This window comes from Lichenostomus cassidix, chromosome 5 (assembly GCF_008360975.1).
Source record: "Lichenostomus cassidix isolate B80296 chromosome 5, HeHo_3.0, whole genome shotgun sequence".
NCBI lineage: Eukaryota > Metazoa > Chordata > Aves > Passeriformes > Meliphagidae > Lichenostomus > Lichenostomus cassidix.
The window spans coordinates 55,783,514-55,804,507 of NC_139486.1; the positions used below are offsets into that span (position 1 = coordinate 55,783,514).

At 37.5% G+C, this 20,994-nt stretch overlaps 1 protein-coding gene across 12 annotated transcripts in view; it reads right to left on the reverse strand.

Annotated features, from left to right (window-relative positions):
• Nucleotides 1–20,994, reverse strand: part of SOX6 (SRY-box transcription factor 6) — a 366,784-nt gene that overhangs the window by 22,778 nt on the left and 323,012 nt on the right. For all 12 annotated transcript variants that reach the window (XM_085063213.1, XM_085063212.1, XM_085063211.1 and 9 more), the window contains one exon: nucleotides 5,692–5,800. In XM_085063213.1, coding sequence (XP_084919339.1) covers nucleotides 5,692–5,800 — 109 coding nt within the window. The remainder of the gene's footprint in view (nucleotides 1–5,691; nucleotides 5,801–20,994) is intronic.

The window sequence follows — 20,994 nt, forward strand, 5'->3', positions numbered from 1 at the left end:
GCTTACTGAAAAATTGGAATATGTTCTTCTAAAAGACAAGGCAAGCTTGTGCTCTTTCAAGCCTGTATTCAGGTCCAAAATCAGGTTCAGAGCAAAAACTGAACTAGAATTAATAAGACAAAGCTAGGCCTTACTACTGGAACCAGTAAATTACCAATGGTTTTCCAGCTTGCAAGTTAAGTTTACTTGAAGCATGGTTCAGCCATACCAGGAGCACACAGACAAAGCTTAAAGCCGTGTAACCTCAGTGATTTGATATTCAGAAAACCTCTATCTTCAACCCAAGGAATTTACAAGTTGAAGTAAGAGACAGCAAGCAGTACAAGGGAGGACACATGCACTAAATCAATGAATTTAAAGAGATGGGTTGGTGCCAATCCCGTGCTGGGCACTCTAAGGACTTGAAAACTAGGTTTCATAGCAAAAGTTATTGTCTGGGAGACATTGAGAAATCTCATTAGTCTAATACAAGGATAAATAAATGCACAGATACAGATGAAGTAGATAGACAGATCCCAACATATTATTTAAAACTGTTTCTATCTCAACCAGCAGACATGCACCTACCCATCCATGCTTAACACACACTGGTAGAATAGTATCAAAGAAAGAAGCAGCAAGTGGTAAACACAAGGTTTACAGAATCAAGAAAACTACAGTGAATGAAAATGTAGATGTGAATGGAAACATCAAAACAGGACTCAGAACTCTTTTTGTGTGTTGTCCCAAATGGCAAACTGTGAGGCCAAATATTTAACCCACAAGCCCCTGGTTCTAAAATACCAGCACCAATGAACATGGAACTCAATGTTAAGTACTAAAAAGGCATTTTCACGTATTTCTATTTGCTTTCTAAAAAGTAATTTAGCCTTACAATGCACCTTTCTTTTCACTAGGAAAACCAGACACAGATAAGTTGCTTCTCTTTTACAAAATCACACTGTGAGGTAGTAGCAAAACAATAACATTCAGATGTTTTTGCCCAGAGCCTAGGATCCAATCAAGAAAATTTTAATAGATCCAATTCTTTGGCAGGAATGAAGATCGGGTCTTGATGGAATTTGAATCCCTGAATATGACTGCTGAAGGAAACTGCACTGCAACCTGAGCTAAGGTAAAATCAGTAATTGTCAACAGGAAGGTTAGGTCTACCCTGCAGATTTCTATCTACTAGAAAACAAAATCTTAACACACTTGCTACAAATTTCCAAAGCATTTGACCACAACCACAAAACCAGAAGGGTCCATAAGCATTGAGCACATTTTCCAATTCAAAAGAAGCAGCACTATCACCCAAAAGTGAGCATCTGTGAAAGGAAAATATTTTTCTAGAATTTGAACCAAAAAAACTTATTCACGTCATCCAATATTCTCAGTAAATGAGAACTAAATACTTGAGCATTTAGTATGCTAATTACTTTAGTATTACATAGGTTTTCTGACCTGAAATTTAAGCAGGGCTTGCCTGTGGCTGCTGGCTACACCCTACACACCCTGGTCAGCATATGTATGTCAGTCATGCTCAAGAGAGGTTTTAGCTCTAGCTACATTCAAAGCTCCCTTGGTGTGTCCATCCCTGTTGGCTGCATTTTAGTACTGACAACCTCAAATGTTCAAAATGATGAAGCCATCTACAGAAAGAATTATGCTTCCTTTAAAATGTTAATATTTTGGGGGAAAATCCTTTTTAATTCTCTAATTGGCTCTTCTTGATAATTTTGGGTACCAGTCGCCAATCGCTTATAAGGCTTTTAAACCATGTTTTTGAATTTTGGAAACTACAAATGTATCATATTTTAACATGACAATTGGGAGTTCAGGTAATGATACAAGTTTAGCAGCTGTGAATTATTCGTCAATGGTGTCACAGTCAGTGGCAATGTTTTAAACAGAGTTTGAGCATGATTTTTAATACACTTAGCTCAGTCCTGCTGGTGGCTAAGGAAGTAATAGAAATATTGGTTTATGTCACGTTTAATATAAAACTCTTGCTAATCATTTTCAGGCCTCCATTCAGATGACTGTTAGCTCATTATGGGCAACACAAACTTTGAAGACAATTTCACATATCTGAAAGAACACTTAGTCACCATTAATTAAATCTTACCTTTAATTAATCTTAAAAATATTTTCACACACTGGGCCAGGACAACGAGTTTAAAAAAAATTCTATAGTATTTCATATTTGTCTAATTTCCAAATTTAAAGAATTTCAATACTTATAATTCATGACTCAAAAAAAAAATACACATGTAGCTTCCCCTTCTGATCAATGAGCCAGTACCACAAGCACTCCTAAAATTACAGGAAAACCTGACTCTCATCCTGTCAAACTCAGATCACTGCCATATGTTATAGAAAAGATGTAAGGAGTAGAGAGAAATCATTGCTAGATACTGTTACAAAGGCATTCCATAAAACAGAAGTCTGCTGATATGTCTTCTAACAAATGACATGAACCTTAAATGTTGTGTCAAAACTGTGGGAATCAGGAGCACTTCCCAGATCTGCTCTATCTCAGCTGCCTGTTGGGATGGACAGCCATGCCCCATGTCTCTGCACACTTTCGTTTCCTATGGAAATGCAGTTGTGCAGATAGATATTTCTACAGCTCTTTTGCTCTAGGCCAGTGAAGGGATCAGAATACAGCCCAAACTGCATTTCCCTCTGTTTATGGCCAGCCCTGGGACTGAATTTGGAATCCTTAGCTCAGGAAAAATCTGCTACACCACTGCCCCACCCTTACACCTGCCCATACTACCCCTTCAAAAGAGCCCTGTACGAATTGTTAATATCTTCTCTAAATGCACAGAATTTCATAACTAGAGTCATAAAATTCTGGTGATGAGAGTTAAACCACCTGGCAGATCTAACAGCCATCCACTCACTCTGTCACAACTGCACCTGGGCCCCAGAGATGTGGATGTATTTCTGACAAGAAAAGACTGAGCATCAAAAGTTGACCATCAATATGTCACTTCAGAAATCTTGATTTCCTGTTTCACTGCGTTATATGTGTAAAAGCACACGTAAAGCCACAGAAATATTAGCTAAAGATTTCTACAGCAACCTGCATTCAAATAGTATCTGGAAAAAAAAAAAAAAAGAGGAAAAAAAAGATTTAAAGTAAAAATGACAATAGAGAAAGGAAGGTGTGAAACACATGAAGTCTTTGAAGAGCATGACAGTGCCTATTAGGAACCTTTGACATCAGCTGAGATTGTGACTGTGGCAACACAATGAAATGCAACAAGGCATTCTTGGAGGAGGTGAAAGAAGAGAAACAAAGCTGGTGAAAGGTCTGGAGCACAAGGCTGATGAGGAGAGGCTGGCGGAGCTGGGGGTGTTTAGCCTGGAGAAAAGGAAGCTCAGGGGGACCTTGTCACTCTCTAGAACAACATGAAAGGAGGCTGCAGAGAGGTGGGGTCAGTATTTTTTCACAAGGAAGAAGCAATAGGACAAGAGGAAATGGCCTCAAGTTGTGCCAGGGGAGCTTCAGATTTGATAGAAGGAAACATTTCTTCACTGAAAGGGCTGCAAGCACTGGAACAGGCTGCCCAGAGAATTGGCTGAGTCACCATCCCCAAAGGTATTTAAAAAATACAGATGTGCCATTGGGACATGGATTAGTCTCAGACTTGGCAGTGCTGCATTGGACTTGATGATCCTAAGGGTCTTTTCCAACCTCAATGATTCTGTGATTCTAAAAATTAATCTCTCAAGTGTCTGGGTAGTCAAGGGCTGAAGTTTGGAAGCACAAAATAACAGGAACACATATAAAAAACATTGACAAACCTAAAATGATCTGTAATAGTTCATGATAATTAGAAGCTGGACAGAGTCTGTAGCACGGCACAGTTTATCAGAGGCCACAGTTTAACTGCTGATATTTCAGCAGCACTGTTTGCAATGGGCTTCCACTGTAAATTATATTAGGCTGGAAGTGTCATCTCTTAGCCAGCTTGCCAAATATAAGGGGCAAAACACAGGTTGTATTTTGAACGTTTTTTTCTTACATCCAGCTAATATCTAAATTAACCTTGTCTACAACGAGAAGGACAAATAAGCAGCTCAGTTTAGAACTCCTGCCAATGTTTTTTTTTCAGATCAGCAGTGCTTATGCACCCAGCATCTCTTTTCCAGAGATATCTCTTGGCTGCTAAACAAATTCTGGAAATCTGAATCCATTCATGAACTCAGATTTCTAATGTGGCAAGGCACTGTGCCTCAAAGTGCCCCAGTGGCTCTAGAAAGACATGCACACTGTCCTTAAACTGGCACACATCCCTGTGGCTTGGGTTACACGTGGCTAAGCTTCTCTGTGCACTATCCAGTAACAGGAGGGGCTGGCAGTGCCACCAGGGGTATCAAGATACTGAATTAGGGACACTGAAAAGAGAATGGATGAATTGAAGGAAATGAGCTAAACTAACAGTGTGGGCAGAGGCCTGATGTCATCTGAACCAAAAGCGGTGTCTCTGTAAGTATTCCCTTCTGACTTCTCACTCAAATTGTCCAAAAAAATATTCCTCAATATGTTGAAATATGAAATATAGCTGCTGAATAGAAGTTCCTTTATAAAGCAGTTTATAAATAACTGATTGGTCAAAAAGTGCTTTGGAAAGTCCATGAATTTCCTGATTCCTTTTTTCTGGAAAAAAAGAATCACTGCAAAACACCTGTCTGAAAGTTATTTTTAACCTACATTCTGTTCATTATTTTTCTGTTTGCAGACAATACAACAGAGGTCAATCAAATTCAATTGAGGATGAATAAACAATGCTCATAAATAATTGCTCCCTAAAGTTTACTGGTCCTATTCTTTTGATCCAAGAAAAAAAGCAGATGTTGGATTTGTCAGATGTTTGGACATTAATGGAAAAACTCAGAGATGTTGTAATCTTCTCAAGCCACAACCAGAAGTTGCCCAGTTTAAAAAGGGCAAAAGTATTCTCAAACAGAATTAAATTGAGGAGGAAAAATCCTGCATAATATTCTGTCTGGTAGAATATTCTTTCTACAGGTTGGGCTCCTATATATGTACATGTGCTCTTCTAATGTATCATAAGAGGATTGCAGTGACATCCACATCCAGAGCATACATGGGAATCCTGCTAGAGACTCAACCCAGTCCTGAGAAACACTGACTTCCACCTGTGACTTGAAACATATACAAATAAAGCTCTCACTGAAATGACTGCACTGAAGGCTTGTATCATGGAAAAGACCTCTTCATACAGAAAATGGGAAATATTTTTCCATTATCATTTGATAGCTGCCTGTGAGTAGAATTGTGCTTGCTATATCCTGCGTAGGTGGTGCATGATGGGCATATTTCTGAAAATGCTCTAACCTTCTTCAAAGCTGCTAAAACTAAAAAATGGGGAATATGTATCCTTCCTGAGATAATTTCCTCAATATGTCCTAAAATTTTGTTAAGAGTATAAAATGTAAACACTTCTTTGTCAGCTGCTTGGGGGAAAGGTATTTGTGCTGCAGAAGGGCTACACAGTCCTTTTCATGTCTCCACCCTTTGTTATGGACTCACTGAAACCTCACAAATTCAGACAGAAATCAATGAAGTGTTACCCTGGAATGAAACCCAAACAGTACTTATGGCACTGGCAGTATTTCAGCCATAGCATCCTGTGGTGCAGTGCTCAATAATCCATGGGCAAAATTGCAACTCACCTTCTGCATCTTCTGGCCTCGTAAGATCGATGACACCAGGGCCAATTTTTCCATCTTCATTGGGTTTCCCTGTTAACTGTGGGCCTAAATTTTCAAACCTTGTTCTTTCCTGGAAAAGAACAGAAGGAGTCTTAGTGCTCCATATAGGACAGTTGTCATGATATGCCAGTGCATATGTGTATGCATTGATACATGCCTTATTTTTCAAATCTGAACAAATAATGAATGCATCTAATTAGAATTTTAGCTCAGGGACTTTTTTTTTTTTTTTTTTTTTTACAGATTCTGAATGTTTGCATTTATGAAAATCAGTTTTAAATGTGAAACATATACAGAAACTTTGAGATTATTTTGATCTGCAGTGCCATAATGCATAAACGATTGTACATGCAAATACAAAACAGTCTTGGCAGCACACAGTGCTGATCGATGCTGCTCACTTTGCCTTTCCATTTATTTTCTAACTTAAACTGAAAAAGACAATCAACATTTGGGAAACATGAAAATTCAGAAGCTGAAAGGAGAGTTTGTATTAAAATGCACTGGTATTTTAATGAAAAAAACCCCACTTTACCCCCACTCTGAGATTTAAGTTTTCATCCATGCCTCTGTGAAAACACAAGATTGAATTTTATGCAGAGGTTTTCAAAGACAAGGATTTGAAAGAAGGAATAATAGAGGACAGAACTGATATTATTTTGTGGAGAGATTTAAATTGCGCCTCAGTGAAAAGGGAACTTAAGAGGAGAAAAAAGGGAAAAAGAAAAGTAAAAAGAATGCCCCCTCCTAGAAACACAGAAAGCTTTTGAGAACTGGAGACCTCCATAGGAAACCTGGAACTAGAAAGTGGAAACTGAAAGGTATTTTATATGTTAACCCAGTTCCTCACTCAGCTACTGGACAAGGGCACTATAAAGGCAGTGTAATATTGCCTCTCAATAGTGGTCTCTGTAGTGCTGTGTATCAGTAGCAAAGTGTTCAGTGGTTATCATTAATTTAGAGTTCTCATTTGAAGGAACATAGCATGTTTTCCCTCTTGCCTTGTTGTTACCTCTTCAGATTAAACTTGGCATTATGTTGTACTTGTGAATGAATGGAACCTTGTTGTTCATTACTATGAAACAATATTAAATGTCATGTCAGCTTGAATTTACAGACATGAAATACCAGCTTTCAGCTCTATGAACACTTTCTCCATGTTATGCTTAATGCATTATGCAGAAGTAGAGTGCTGACTGCTGTTCAGTCTATTGTTCAATGACCTAGTTCTGTGCTGTGCATACTAGGCATAAGGAGAAAACATTGGGAGATTCCTCCCTAAAAGATGGTAGAAAGTTGGAAATGTTCTGAAGGACAAAACATGGCCTTGACTCCCCATCTGCTCCACCTCCAAGTACTTATGCTTTCCAATATGATTATTTTCCTATTATCATTGTGTTTCAGCTGTGTAACCCCATCAGGACAAGTGAGGAATTGTTTTGATTCCTCATGCTTTCGGTTCCTTAAGCCATGGGTTTTTTAAATTATTCTCCATTTAATTTGCAGAGGAAAAGAAAGCTCAGTCTGACATTGGATTTGCCACAACATGCAGCTGGAGGCATTTCAGGTACTAAATGCATTTCTAAAAGTTCCTCAGAAACTCCCAGCATCAAAACAAAATAATTCTGCATTTTATATTTGGTTAATTTCTTCACTTGTTTCCTTCTGTAAGCATGGCTGATGAAGAATCTTACATACACAAAGGAACTCACAAGAAAAGAAAGTGTTGCAAATGACATTTGACTGCAAAAAACCACTACAATACTAGAGGCCCAATATTTTACAGAAAAAGGTTGTGCAATGTAACAATACACCTGAATCATCAGGATGGGATCTGCCTTACTGGCAGAGAGAATGAAAAATAAGTTTATCAAGGATTCTGTGTTCCATTGCAAAGGGCTGATTTGCAGTTGAGATAAAAACAAAGATCAGTGCTAAGAAAACAGCTTTTGGCACATTTATTTTCTCTTCCAAAATATTTGTACTAAAAGCTTTTTCTTGAGGATGTTAATACAGCACCTGCAGTATTCTTGGAAGAACAGCCTTTAAGTGTGTTTCAGAAAAAGGAAAAATACCTTTCTGCTGTAAAAATCAACAGACCCTGCTACATATCAATATGCACATTTGGAATATCTTTCTAGTCATTCATTCTCTTTGATTTTACCAGAAAATATTCTGTTAAAAAAAAAAAAGGAAAAAAATAAAAAGAAAAAAAGAAAAAAGTTTCTGAAAGAATATCAATATTTTGACATGGAAGGAGAAAAGGGAAAATTGCATGATAAGGTTCAGAAACAGTAAAATGAAAGCACTTATGCCATAAAAATACCTGCTCTTGTCAAACAAAGGAGATGTACTTATAGTTATTTTATAACCCACTCCTAATTCATGAGAAGCTTTAACAAAGCTAGTTATATTTAGGTCTTTAAAATGCCTTTTAAAGTCATTCCTTTGCTTGCATTTCTTACTGACAATTATCATCATAGCGATAGAAAAAAAATGGTCAATATTTGCATTGGTTTCATACAAATTCAGAGAACTGTAAAAAATAGAAAAATCCCCCTCAACACTAAAAGGCATCTATTATATGCCTTTACAATTCCATGAAATACGACAAATTCATATGAAATTTATTATTCGAGAGGAAACTTGTCCCACTAAGCTCAAATCCTTTTTAGTGGGATTTGTCTTTGCTCCCCTCTTGGACTCATCCTAGAGACAACAGACTAAAATCTTTTAAAAGTACACATTTCCCCTAGTATGACTCAGAGGAAGCTTCATTCTCTACTTCATATTCCCATATGAAGAAAAAAGACATACCTGCATTAAAAATAAATGGTTATCCATAGCTGCACTAACAAATATGTTATCTACACATTTTTGTAGATGCATTACATTTGCACACATATACATCTCTACTGGATCTCTTGCTGCCTCCCTAACCCCCATTAGGAGAAAATTTTGGTGAGTCTGTAATAAAGTGCCCTGTTATGGACAGTGCAGGTGTTTTCTCTCCTGTGAAAAGCACTTTTTACCCCAATTTTGAACAGATTTTTTTTTTTTCTTATGTCTGTGAAGGCTTTGGAGCTTATATTGTATAGTTACATTAAGTTTATGCATTTAAATCTCAGGAAAAAAGTTTGAGGACATGACACTGACAACTCTTTCCCTGACAAGATCAACACAATCAGTTGGAGTTTGCATTAGGAAACCAAAAACACTTCCCAACACAAATCAGATCCTTTGTGCTTCTTTGTACTTTGAACACATAGTAAAAATAATCCTTTCTTCAAAATGAGAGAAAGAAGAGAAAAAAGAACCCTCTTAGCAGCCAAATCTTAATTTTCCATTCTGTGATATGATTAGGCACTTATTTATGCGTTGTCAGTCACAAACATGCAGAAAACGTAAAAGTTATTGAAAAAAATTAAAGTCTGCTCAACTGTCTTGCAGGACTGTTGGTTCTCTAAGTGCTTTGAAATTATGATGTATGAGGTAGATGTTGCATATTAAATAAAGATATTTAAATTATAAAGCCCCCGTTAGTGAGAGCTGATGAATGTTAAATGTTATGAGCCACAAGGCTGTGGCATCCATCATATTCACATATTATCACAGTCAGTGATGGAGCAGCCCCAGTGATGACAGATAGACTGCTAGATAGTTATCCCTTATTTCCAGCGTCGCCAAGCAAGCCTTTCAACCCCTTTGGCATTATTTTTAGCTTTGCATTAAATTAGCAACTTTTCCGTCACGTTCTGCCAGAAAGTATCAATTCTTTCTTCACGTGTGGAAGGTAAAAGAATGATTCAGTGGAGCAGGGAGTAAAAGCAAAAAGAAGCCTCAGCCCCTGCCTCGGAAAAGGCTGCAAACTTCAAATGGCTAGAAACAAATATAAAATTGTGATCTTGTGAAAGAACAGCAATGAAACAGTAAGCACACAATAATGGCTTTTCTCTGCACTTAGATAAAAGCTGAATTTTTGATGTGCACAGTATATTTTCATAAAATTTTATATACTATGTTTTATACACTTATTGGCTATTCCATAATAATGTGTGTGCTAACAGTAAAATTGCTCTTAAATTTATGTGCGTTATTTATACGTTCCCACGTAACAATGCTTTTTGTTGTAAAAAATATTCTGTTTATTAATGTAACTTTACAACCACTGCATCCAGGATCCGTGGTAAATTAATGACATTTTTATTATTTTATAGTGTCATTAAATTTTTACTGATCACTCCATCAAACAGAAGCAATAAAGGCCATAATGCAAACTGGGACACTTAGATCAGGGGAGCAGGAAGGCATTCCATATAGTCTGAAGTAAACGGCTTGCCATAAATGATATTTATACCATCTTTAAGGATGTGAGAATACTTGGACAAGTTTGGCAAAACTGTTTCTGTAGTACTGTGGATTGTGTACTTAAATAACAGTTTACTTGCCAGCGAGACAATTTTTTTTTCAAGCCATATGCGAGAAGATGACTGATTGCATCCATCTCTTGAAAAATAATATACGAAACGTAATAATACACTGGGCACCCCTCCCTTCTGGATTACCAAGACTGATCTGACTATACCCATGCCTCAAATTATTTCAACATGCTTGCTTTTTCCACATCTGAAATGTATGCTTAGTCTGAAATGGAAAATGGCATGCATGCTGATCGTTGTGTAAAAGATTTTAAAAAAATATATATTTTTTGCAAACAAATACTTTTATTTAAGTAGACGTGTTTGGCCAATGATGTAATGCCTTTATTTCAATAGTCTAGCATGGAAGCAGTTACCAACATCCATTTAAAGAGCCAGTTTCTAGAAATCGAGTTAATATGGGTCATTCACAGAAGCCACAGAGCATATGACTGAAGGGATATTATTTCTTCTGAGGACAGTGCTTTAGTTAGAATGACTACAAATAATTATCACATGTTGTCTTTATGTATGAAATGTATTTCAATTGAATTATTCCATACTAAATGTTCTAGTAGCTTATTTGCTAACTGTGATCTATTCGCTTCATGCACCATGGACAGTAAACAACCAGCAAACAACTTAATGTATTCAAAACATAAAAAGGACATTTTCAGCAGAACACAGAGAAAATTATTCCCAGTTTGAATGAGGAGGAATTACAACTCCTTTTTTTCCCCTCCCTGGAAAGTCAAGATACAAAGACCCCAAGCTTTTCACCTTCTTCTTACTACTTTTTAACAGCTAGGACTGAAAAGTTAAATTACCCTCCACTTAGAATCTTTTGCAATGTCTTGGCACAGCAGGGATAATTACAAATTGACTTTCAGCCTTATCTCTGGATATTTTAGTTATTACGGGTGGGAAGTTTAAACATTAACCTTATTACAACAATGTCAATCATCCTACTGCTGTGCAGGCATGCAACTGCTGGAATTCTTTGGATGGCAAAGGAGATAAACACAATAGTGGCATTATTGTTACAATTAAAAGCATGGCCTTTGGTTTTGCAGAACTGTGGTGAATGCTTAGGACTCATTTTCAGTATCATAGCAGTGGGAGCTGCTTGAAGTAAAAAGAGAAATTAAATTAGCAAAGCAGGCAAATTTATTGTAGGAATGCTGTTATTTTAAGACATTACAAGATACAAGGTGTACCTTTTCCAAGGATTTACAGGTTTTGGGAATGAAGGATATGCTGACATCTATGATGTTGACACAACCTGCCCTTTCTTTATTTTTTCTGTAAGTGAAACACCTGAATTCAACGATCTCAGGGACCAAAGAGGCACAGGGAGTGATTTTTCACCCTGAAATACTGCTGCTCCCAGGTTTTGAAGGCCCCTAAGCTGTTCATAAACTGTTCCAGTAATATCTTTGCATGCTGAACATACAGCACCGACCAGCCTCCCTGCCACAGACTACAGATTTGCATCACATTGCAGTGCCTCAAAGCAAACAGCTTGCTTGAAAAGATGTGGGGAGACAGAAGCCACTAGGTCCCCTTTTAAATATATTCTTCCATCTTAAAGCATAACTGAAAAGTAAGAGGTTAAAAGCAGATAGCAGGGAATTTACACTAAAATTTCTCTGCCTGCCTGGCAAGCCTCAGCTGGCTTCCACGTGACAGTGTGACATATGCAGGACCATGGCAAGCAGAAAATACTCCAAAGTTGTTCAGCAACAGAATTTCACAGCTATTGTCACATTATGAGGCTTCTTTTAAGACCCAAGTTCTGGAGTCAAAATTGAGAATTGCAATTCTCAATAAAATTTAAAGTGTCTAGAAAGAAGTCTAGTCTAGAAAGCAGTGGGCTAAAGCCAAAAGAAAAATCCCCAGATAAGTAAATGCCAATGCACATAGCCTACTGGTAAACACTGCCTTCAGCTAATTATTTTGGAAGCCTGATTTTAAGGATCAGAATTCCAAGAGCCTCTTCTTAGTGTGAGCAGTAGCCACCTTGATCTTGAACATAAATAAGGAGGATTTAAATGAATTCTCTGATTATCAGGAGCACTCAGCAGCTACTAAGATGTTTATAGACTTCAGTGCATTGAAGCCTGCTTTTAATAGTAAGTGTATCCATTCAAAAATATTTTTTAAAAGAAAAAAAAAAAGAACTCATAGCAAATCTTTCCACCTAAGGAGGATATTATGCCCTCCTGCACATGAAATATTGCCATCTCCATAACTATTGCCACGCTTGCAGGCACTCCTAAGCTATGGATCTGCCCTGGTTAGATTACTTTCAACAGGATTACTGCATTTACTGAGCCCCCTTAACCAAATGCTTTATGTCTTTGTTCATATGGTTTTAATATGGTTTTAACCAATTGCAAGGTTATTTATAAGTTTGCAACTCCCCAGTAGTTAGAGTTATGAAGCGTTCAGACTTAAGCATATCCAGTTGTGTGGTAACCCAACTACTGCTTTCATGCGGTTTCCAACTTTTTATTCATGTACAAAGGCATGATGCATTGCAGCATCTGAGACCTTGCTGATTAACTCTTTGTTTCAGCTGCAAGCTCACACATCAGCCTGCAGTGAAATTACACCTCGACTAAAAGGTAAAGATTGAAAAAAAAAAAAAACAAACAAAACACACAAACTGTGAAATTCCAACACAGACTGATGAGAAATTAGTCCTTGAAAAACAAAGGGACAATCAATTAAATTAGCAGCTGGTAAATGAAAAGCAAACAAAATGAGTTACTACTTTACACTCTGCATAATATGGCTGTAGAATTCACCAGAGGTCAGAAAGAGTCCAAAGCTTGGTCTGTCATTTGTTTTTTAAAGAAGCTGGATAATTTTATGACTGTTAATAATATTTGTAGTAACACATGCTAAGACAATCAAATCTCGTGTTCCAGAGTGTTAGCTGTTCAACTGTTGAGTCAAAGAGAAATTCCCTCTTCCTCTCTGCTGCTCCCTTCCCTCCTGACCAACTCCACAGATGATTAACTGGGAGCCTTCAAGGAGAGAAGTTAATTTTCTTTTATAACCACTAGATTTAAGGAAGAACTGGTAAATGGTATAGATCAAATCTATAATCTACCTTGTAATTAGAAGGAATCTGAATGCAATTGTTAAAAAACCCCAACATTTTCTGCTAATTAAACACACGCATGTGCATTTTTGAGAGACAGACAAAAATAAACACAAATTACAATTGACATCCATTTCTACTAGGAAATTGCAGGAGTATGGTTTGTTTTTTTTCTGCGCCAGCAAGTGACTAATGGAAGAAATTCAAGAGCTACTCTTGGGCCCTCGGAATGTTCATTCAAATTTCTAACACTTGATTTACAAGAATAAAAGTGCAAGGACATGGCAAAACAAAGGGATTTTTCCTAGACTAAATACTACAAAGGAATATATATATATATATATGTAAGTTTAATTTAGCAGGTTGTTGGACCTTTTTGGTTATAGCCTTATTTTCACCAAGTATTTAAAAATGGAGCTATTTAAATGCCATAAAAGTGAACAAAAATGCTTACCAAATTTAGAAAAGTGTCACAATTCTGTGCATATACCTGCATGTTTCCCCAGATTTTGATGCTTGTGACAAAATTTCTTTGAAAGTATTGTCATGCATTAGAATCAGAACAGAATTAGAGCAGAAGCAGAGCAGGAGCAATTTGGTTAGTAGCCTCAAAACTGTGAATATCCTTCTCTCTTAATCACCTAGTGATATATTCCAGGCTGAAACTCCAGTTTTAGCGAGAAGCCACAGCAGTGCAACAGCCAGCAAAACTATTCTAGGTTCAGCACAATAATTTTTTTGGGAAAAAAAAAAAAGGCAGAAAAGAAGTCACCAATTTCAATTTCATTGCGGTGTTCTGCAAACCTCAACAGCACAAAGCTTTTGCTTTCAGCTGCTCTCCACACACAGAGCTGGGGAAAAAAAGGTCTTTAAAAAAATCCAGAAAACACACATTTAGACAGACATGCACACGTCACTGGTCAGACATCTTCAGAAGCAATCTGATGTTCTTTTGTGAACAATATGCAAATTTAAGCATATATAAAGGGACATATATAAGTTTAATTTTAAACCTATAAAAGCTAGGAGAAAGACAGATGATGTTCTCATAAATACTTCATACCATCATTTCAAGTGTTCCTTGTGACAGACACATGTCAGAGCTTTGGACTCCAACAGACAATGCTGGAAAAACTTTGATAAACATGGACCACGAGCTGCAATAATCAATTATCAAATTGCAATAAATGCAACTTTTCCCACTCAACACACGGGTAGTAGTTATAACAGTATAAAAGCAAATACTTCAAATACTCTATTTGCCAGTATTTTTACGATCAAGGAACTAAACTTCAGGGAAAATCTGAATATGAGTTTTGTGCATTTTATTACAGCGATCCTTGAACATGAATGGTATTGTATATTGTAACTGTAGGTTTGAGTAGCTCCTATAGGGTAAATCCTCCAGGGCTTTGGCAGCACAGATATCTAACCCAGACATCATGAACGAGTCACTGGGGCTTCCTACCCCTTTTGTTTACCTCCATAAACATCACAAGCCTCCAGACATGCCTGCTCCATCCCCTGTGCAGGAAGACACCTGAAGTCGTTTAAATTGGTGATGCAAAAGACACTTGGGCTTAAATGTTCATATTCAGATTTAGAATTAGAAATGCAATCAAGGCAGTTAACAAAATCCCACCAAATGCTACTGTTTTCAAGTATATGCCTTGCCTTGTGCTGGATGTAAATATATAATTGCACACCATGCATATAAAGATTAAGTAGGCTTTTTCTGTATTTATCAAGATGATTTTTTTGGTAGCATTTTAAGTACACTTTTTCAAGGTTGCATTTTCTGATTGCTGCTTATACATTTCTCTGTTTATACTCAGGCCTCTTTTTGTTATCTTCAGCAAGAAAAGGAGCACATCACTGAGGCATAAGGATGGGTGACAATGGAACAATGATAATAACATCATTATGCAGTGTTTTGTCTCTTGTACCTCCATCACTGCCATGTTTTTCTCTGATTATTTCAGCCTCAGGAAAAAATGCTGCTCACTGTTTATGTCAGGAAGGCAAGATTACTGTTTGCATGATTACAATATCAAGTATGATGTACGTAATGCCTGTGATAATATAAATGTACCCCTCAACCAGCTCCTGTCTTTAATCTTCATGCAACTGGGAAAAGAAAAAAAACAAAAAAAAAGAAAGAAAACAAACGGTGAGTTGCAAATTCTTGCAGCCTTGTACAGGCCTTAATCTTGTAAGGTGCCAAATACTTTCACTCCAATCCAACAGAGGCCTCAACGACATGGATAATCAGTACTTAACTCCAGGGAATATATGAAGAATGGACTAAATGCACTTAACTGAATCTTAAGTTTACATGGAATCTGGGAATAAAAATTAAACAGGTTTTTTCCAGGCTCAAAAAGATGTTTCCACCTTCTTACTGATTTTTTTTCCCTTTGAGACAGGTAAGCTGCAGCCCTTCTGGTATGAAGAATTAATCTTGTTTAAGATTAATTAATCTTAATTTATAAATTGGTTTATAAAGCCAAGAACACGGTCCTGTAAGGATCTAAGCAAGCAGACAAGACCTTGCACTAGCAATGTCCTGGCTGAAGTGAAGGAATAACTCTGCATCTGTGAAATTGCTATATTTACTTACTGATCTTCCTAATACAACCAGAACTAATTTGTTCATAATTTATGTTTTCAAAAGACATACTCAAGGAAAAATCAGCCCAAGCTGGATTTATGAACACTATGAATTCACAGAGTCAGAGAATGGTTTGGGTTGGAAAGGACCATAAAGGTGATCTAGCTGTAGTTCTCACACCCCTGCCATGGGCAGGGACACCTTCCATTAGACCAAGTTGCTCATTCACCAAAACAAATCAAAAAAGAAAAGAAAAGGCAACTGATAAAATAGGATAAAGGTTCCATTAGGACTCTCCAACATGCAAATGCAGGCAAATATGTACTTCCTGGAAAATGGGAGAGGTTTACACCTCTCAGAAGGAGTAGTTCTTCCATGAAGGAATTGTGAATGAAAATAATAATAGAGTGCTTTAAAAGGATTACTGAAGGCTATGCATTATTTTCCATGCAGAATCCAGGAACCCTTGCACCTGAAACCATCTAAAATTCAAAATGACTACCTATGTATGGGTGAGAAAAAATCATATTTACTGCTGCAAAATACAAAGAGAAAACTGCTAGTCTATAGCTAATGCCACTGGCACAAATCCAGTCTCCAGCTTTTCCTTTAAAGTAGAATGATTTTAAAAACCTTCTTTTGTTTTTATCATGAAAAATTTGTCTCAAGTTTCCCAGATAAGATAGCCATTAAGTACTCTTCAGTTCGAGGCAACAATTACAATTTAGAAAATGCTTTTATACCTTAACAACCAACCTTGAATGGGTATTTCAAAAGCAGTGGTTTCACCCACAAATTAGCCACTTATGTCCCACTTAAGACCTATTTTTGACCTCATCTTCAGGATAAGTATAAACTGGGTCCTACTACATCTTTCTGCATTTCAAATGCACTTTTTCTCTCTTTTCTCCTATCCTTATTCACCCTCTCTAGTTGACATATATGGAAAAGTTCACTAAAGGAACATTCCAGCACCTCATTGCAGTGGAAGATTCTTTGCTGTTCTGTGGACAAATACAATCCGTGAGTAAGAGGGAATTTCCTGTCTCATACTTTCCTCACTCCTTTGTATACTTGTATACTTTATAACTGTGATCATATTTTATAGCTCTGTCTCACAGGGAAGACAACAATACTCTTCTGGGGAAGCAATCAGTATTTTGGGGCTTTTTACTATGATATATGTAGACAATTGTAATACTTACCACTGCTCATTAGCAATACCCAAATAATTTTTAAAAGCAGGTTGGTAACTGAATCTTCAGGCCCAGAGAGGGGAAATTATTATCTTCTGGTTACCCAGAAAGTCAATAATTAAGCTGAGAGCTGAACCCAGGACTTCTGAGCATTAGGCCAGTCCACTGGCTGTTCTGCCACACTGCCCCTGCCATAAATCTGCTTGATGGATTTTTCAGTCATGGAACATTAAAGGCTCTGCTCTTGTCTGATGAATACGTTTAAAGAAAACACTACAAACAAAAGCAAATGTAACACTTAAATTACCTGAGACGTCCTGCTTTAATGTCACACTTGGATAAAGGATTTCCTACTGAAGACCTATGTACTCTTATACATCCTAAAAAATATTTTAGCCAATACCACTAGCTGGCATACTGGTATCTATTTATGCCTGAAAACAGAGCATAATCAGTTTTAGGTGGTTGAGAACAATCTGAGCCAACTTTTATGTTATGACCAAAAGCTTGGCAGTGCAGTAGCAGTGGCAAGTAGCAGAAAATTGCTTGCAGTGTTATTCACCAGATTACTTGAACAATTTACATTGGGATTTCAAGAGAGTTTGAAGTATTAAAAACTAAAGATTTGGGAAAGTCTTGGACTGTATATTTTTGTTCCTAGTTACAACAAGATGCACAGAGGAGCATTATGATATAAGCATGACTGATTAAATGAAGCATTTTTTAAGATAAACCACCTGAAGCATTTAGCAGCAGTTCAGTTTGAATTGTTAAGATTTCTTTTTTAATTGAAGATTTGGAAAGCCAATTGATTTAGTTAAATGATCAGTCTTTCACATCTATTTGTTTAAGATTCATGTTGACATTGTACTAAATACGGCCATATAGTTTGTATTCCAGATAAATTGATCTGACTACAAGCCTCACTCTTTAGTATGATTCTTACTCCAAGATAAATCAATATTTAATATCTCCTTCAACAGCCCCTGTAGATAATTTGAAACCTTTTCTCCATCCCATTAAGTTACCTTTAAAAATTCTTTATATAAGGCTTCACAGATGACTTCTGAAAAACTAGTTTATGAAAAGCAGTCTGAAATTCATTAATTCAGATGGAAAGGGGATTTTAGTCTTGCTGCATTGTGCTGATCTCCAAATCCATCTCTGCTTAGCTAATTCTCCTGCTCAGCTAATTTGAAGAATAAATAAATACTTCCCGAAAATCTGTAACACGGATTTTAAGCGTAAAGAAAAATATCTGTGTACTGCTTGCTTTGCAGCACAACACATCTCTGGGGTATGAGCTCCTGCAAAAACAGGCTAACCAAGGCTGTTCCTGAGAGGATGGGCACTCTTCATCACGGGGTACCAACCTCCACCAGCTCCAAGCCCACTGTCACATCAGCCAAGGGAAACAGTGACAAGCAGCAGCACATCAGGCTCAGGCATCACTCACATCCCAGCCTCCATTTTGAATATTAAAAACTGTGTCTGCTCCCTCTCCCCTCCCCACCCTCCAATCTGGTGCAGCAGCTGAGAAGGAAAAACATCTCTTCCTCCTCCCTCAAACCTCTCCTATGGCTAAGGGCCCCACTGGGATAGGAGGCTTTGATATCAGAAGAATGCAAACAGCAAGGCTCAGGTTTGCTGCTTCTTAGGGTTTAGAAACAGAGACTTAAGAGGAATTTCAAATGATTATATATTGGGAGAACTGAAAGGGATGATGCCAAAAGGAAGGAAAGAGCTATATACTCTGGAGCTATCTGGTTGAAAATCCACCATTTAAACTATAGGATCTTCACATTCCTATCTGTGCTCTCCCTTACTTTCATTTCCAACCCTGCAATACATTCAAAGTGCATTTTCAGGGATACTGTGCAACAGTGAGTTCTGTCCCATCCCTCACCTTCCAGCCTAGTGGTCCCCAAAACCAGTCCACAGTACTGCAAAACTTCTGATTCAGCTATTTGTGGGGTCATGCTGAAAAATGAAACAGTGAAATGTTTCAGTTTAATAAAAGGGAAAGCTTTTGCTTTCAAAGACTTTGCAGCTTTTACAGCAGAATTGCTTAAATAGTTATGTCCTTGAGCAGGCAGGGAGCTGCAGCTAAAGTTGCTGAGAACCTCTTTGCACTGGAGAGGTAACGTGCTGAACTGAGATGGCTCTTGCCTTTTAAAACTATTAAAGATCTTCATCTCAGGAGCTATAACTTCTTTGGTTTGTATCAAAGCACAGCCCAAAATTATCTGATCCTAAATGAGTTCTGTCATCAGCTACAAAATAGAATTATTAAAGAAAAAAAAAGTGACTGATAACCCACAATGAAGTTTTCAATTTTATCTCTATTCCTTTGCTACTCCAAGCAATCAAAAATGTGATAAATCGTGTATTTTGCTTATGGAAAATGGTCAGCATTTAGCTTAGTTGTGAAGTCAAAGCCAAAGCAGATTTAGCAACAAGAATGCAGCTGTATAGACAACATACCCACAAAATAACAAAAAGAGGTGAAATAGTACTATCTGTTCACACTGTAAGAAGTCAGTGGAATTTCTAACGTGGAAATTGTGTGCAATTCTATTAGTTAATTAAGATGTGACACACACCAGCAATGAAGATGTTGTTTTCATGAGACACTACAAGAGCCCCAGCAAAAGCAGGGTGAGGTTAAGCAGCAGGGCAGAGCAGCAGCAGGGAAAAAAGGAAAGGAGACTCAAACCAGCAGATCATTGCAAACACTGCAAGAAAATATCCCCCTCTCCCTTACATGAGATTGACAGAGACTTCCACTACCTAAACCATAGTCTGAACCACATTAGGAGCATTCCAAACACTGCAGCACTGAAATCTCATACCAGTTGAAGGATGATTAAGTAATGCAGTCCCTGATTCAGAGGCACATGTGCTGAGATGCATCCTTAACACAGCAAAAGCTTTACATTAGCTTTACATGAAGTGGGGTCAAAAACAGGAAATTGGGTGGTTTTTCCCTTTTTAAATGGATTCTTTATGTTCTTATAACACATAGGGTAACTACAGCAACATGGCATGGGTGGGGATAAAGGGAAATCACTTGATAAACCAAGCAAGTAGTACACTTCATCACCTTCCTTGGAGGATAACTCACACATGCACTACAAACTTCCCCTACTGCAGTTCATTACTTTAGCCTGCCCATGCTAGTGAGTACATCCTGACAAACTGTGGATGGCTTTTGGACAGAATGGAATGGAAATCCTGCATAGTAGACCATGCTGGTTATTGCAGAGGACACTGATAGTCATCCCAGTCTGTGTAGGGTCAGTTTATAACTGTGAATATTCTAATTCAGCCTGTTCCTCGCAGTGAAAGAGGAACAATAAGTCTTGCATAAAAGAGGGTGGCAGCAGACCTACAGGAAAATGTCTTCTTTTTATTTCTAATTTTGGGTAATTTCTGAACGGAAGCTGAGAGTTGGCATACACTTCATCAATGAGACATAATGATGATAGAGCACAATCTGTAGTGTGACACTGCAGAATAAAACACAGGAGTTATGCAAAGATCATGAAGGTAACCCCTTGATAAAGGGGAATCCCTTGGGAGGAAGAGTGCAGCCATACAATCTAATCATATTCATGAGTATTCAAAGAGCTTGAGGAACAGAATTCTGGCAGGGAGCTGGCAGCTGAATGCATTTTGGCAAACTGCTGAACCTCTGACAGACCAAGAAGTTTTACAGTACATGATGTGTCAGTGACTCACTTTGTATACAGCTCTAATGCACATCCTTCCAGTGATGGCTTCTAAACAGAATGTAAAACAAATGTAGCAGCATCCAAAATACAGGAAAGAGCGTTCCTGTGCTTTAGAAATGGAAGGGAACAAGAAGGCAAAAGTGGGATGCACTAAAGCAAGACTCTCTATGTATATAAAAAGGCAGCTCATCACAAC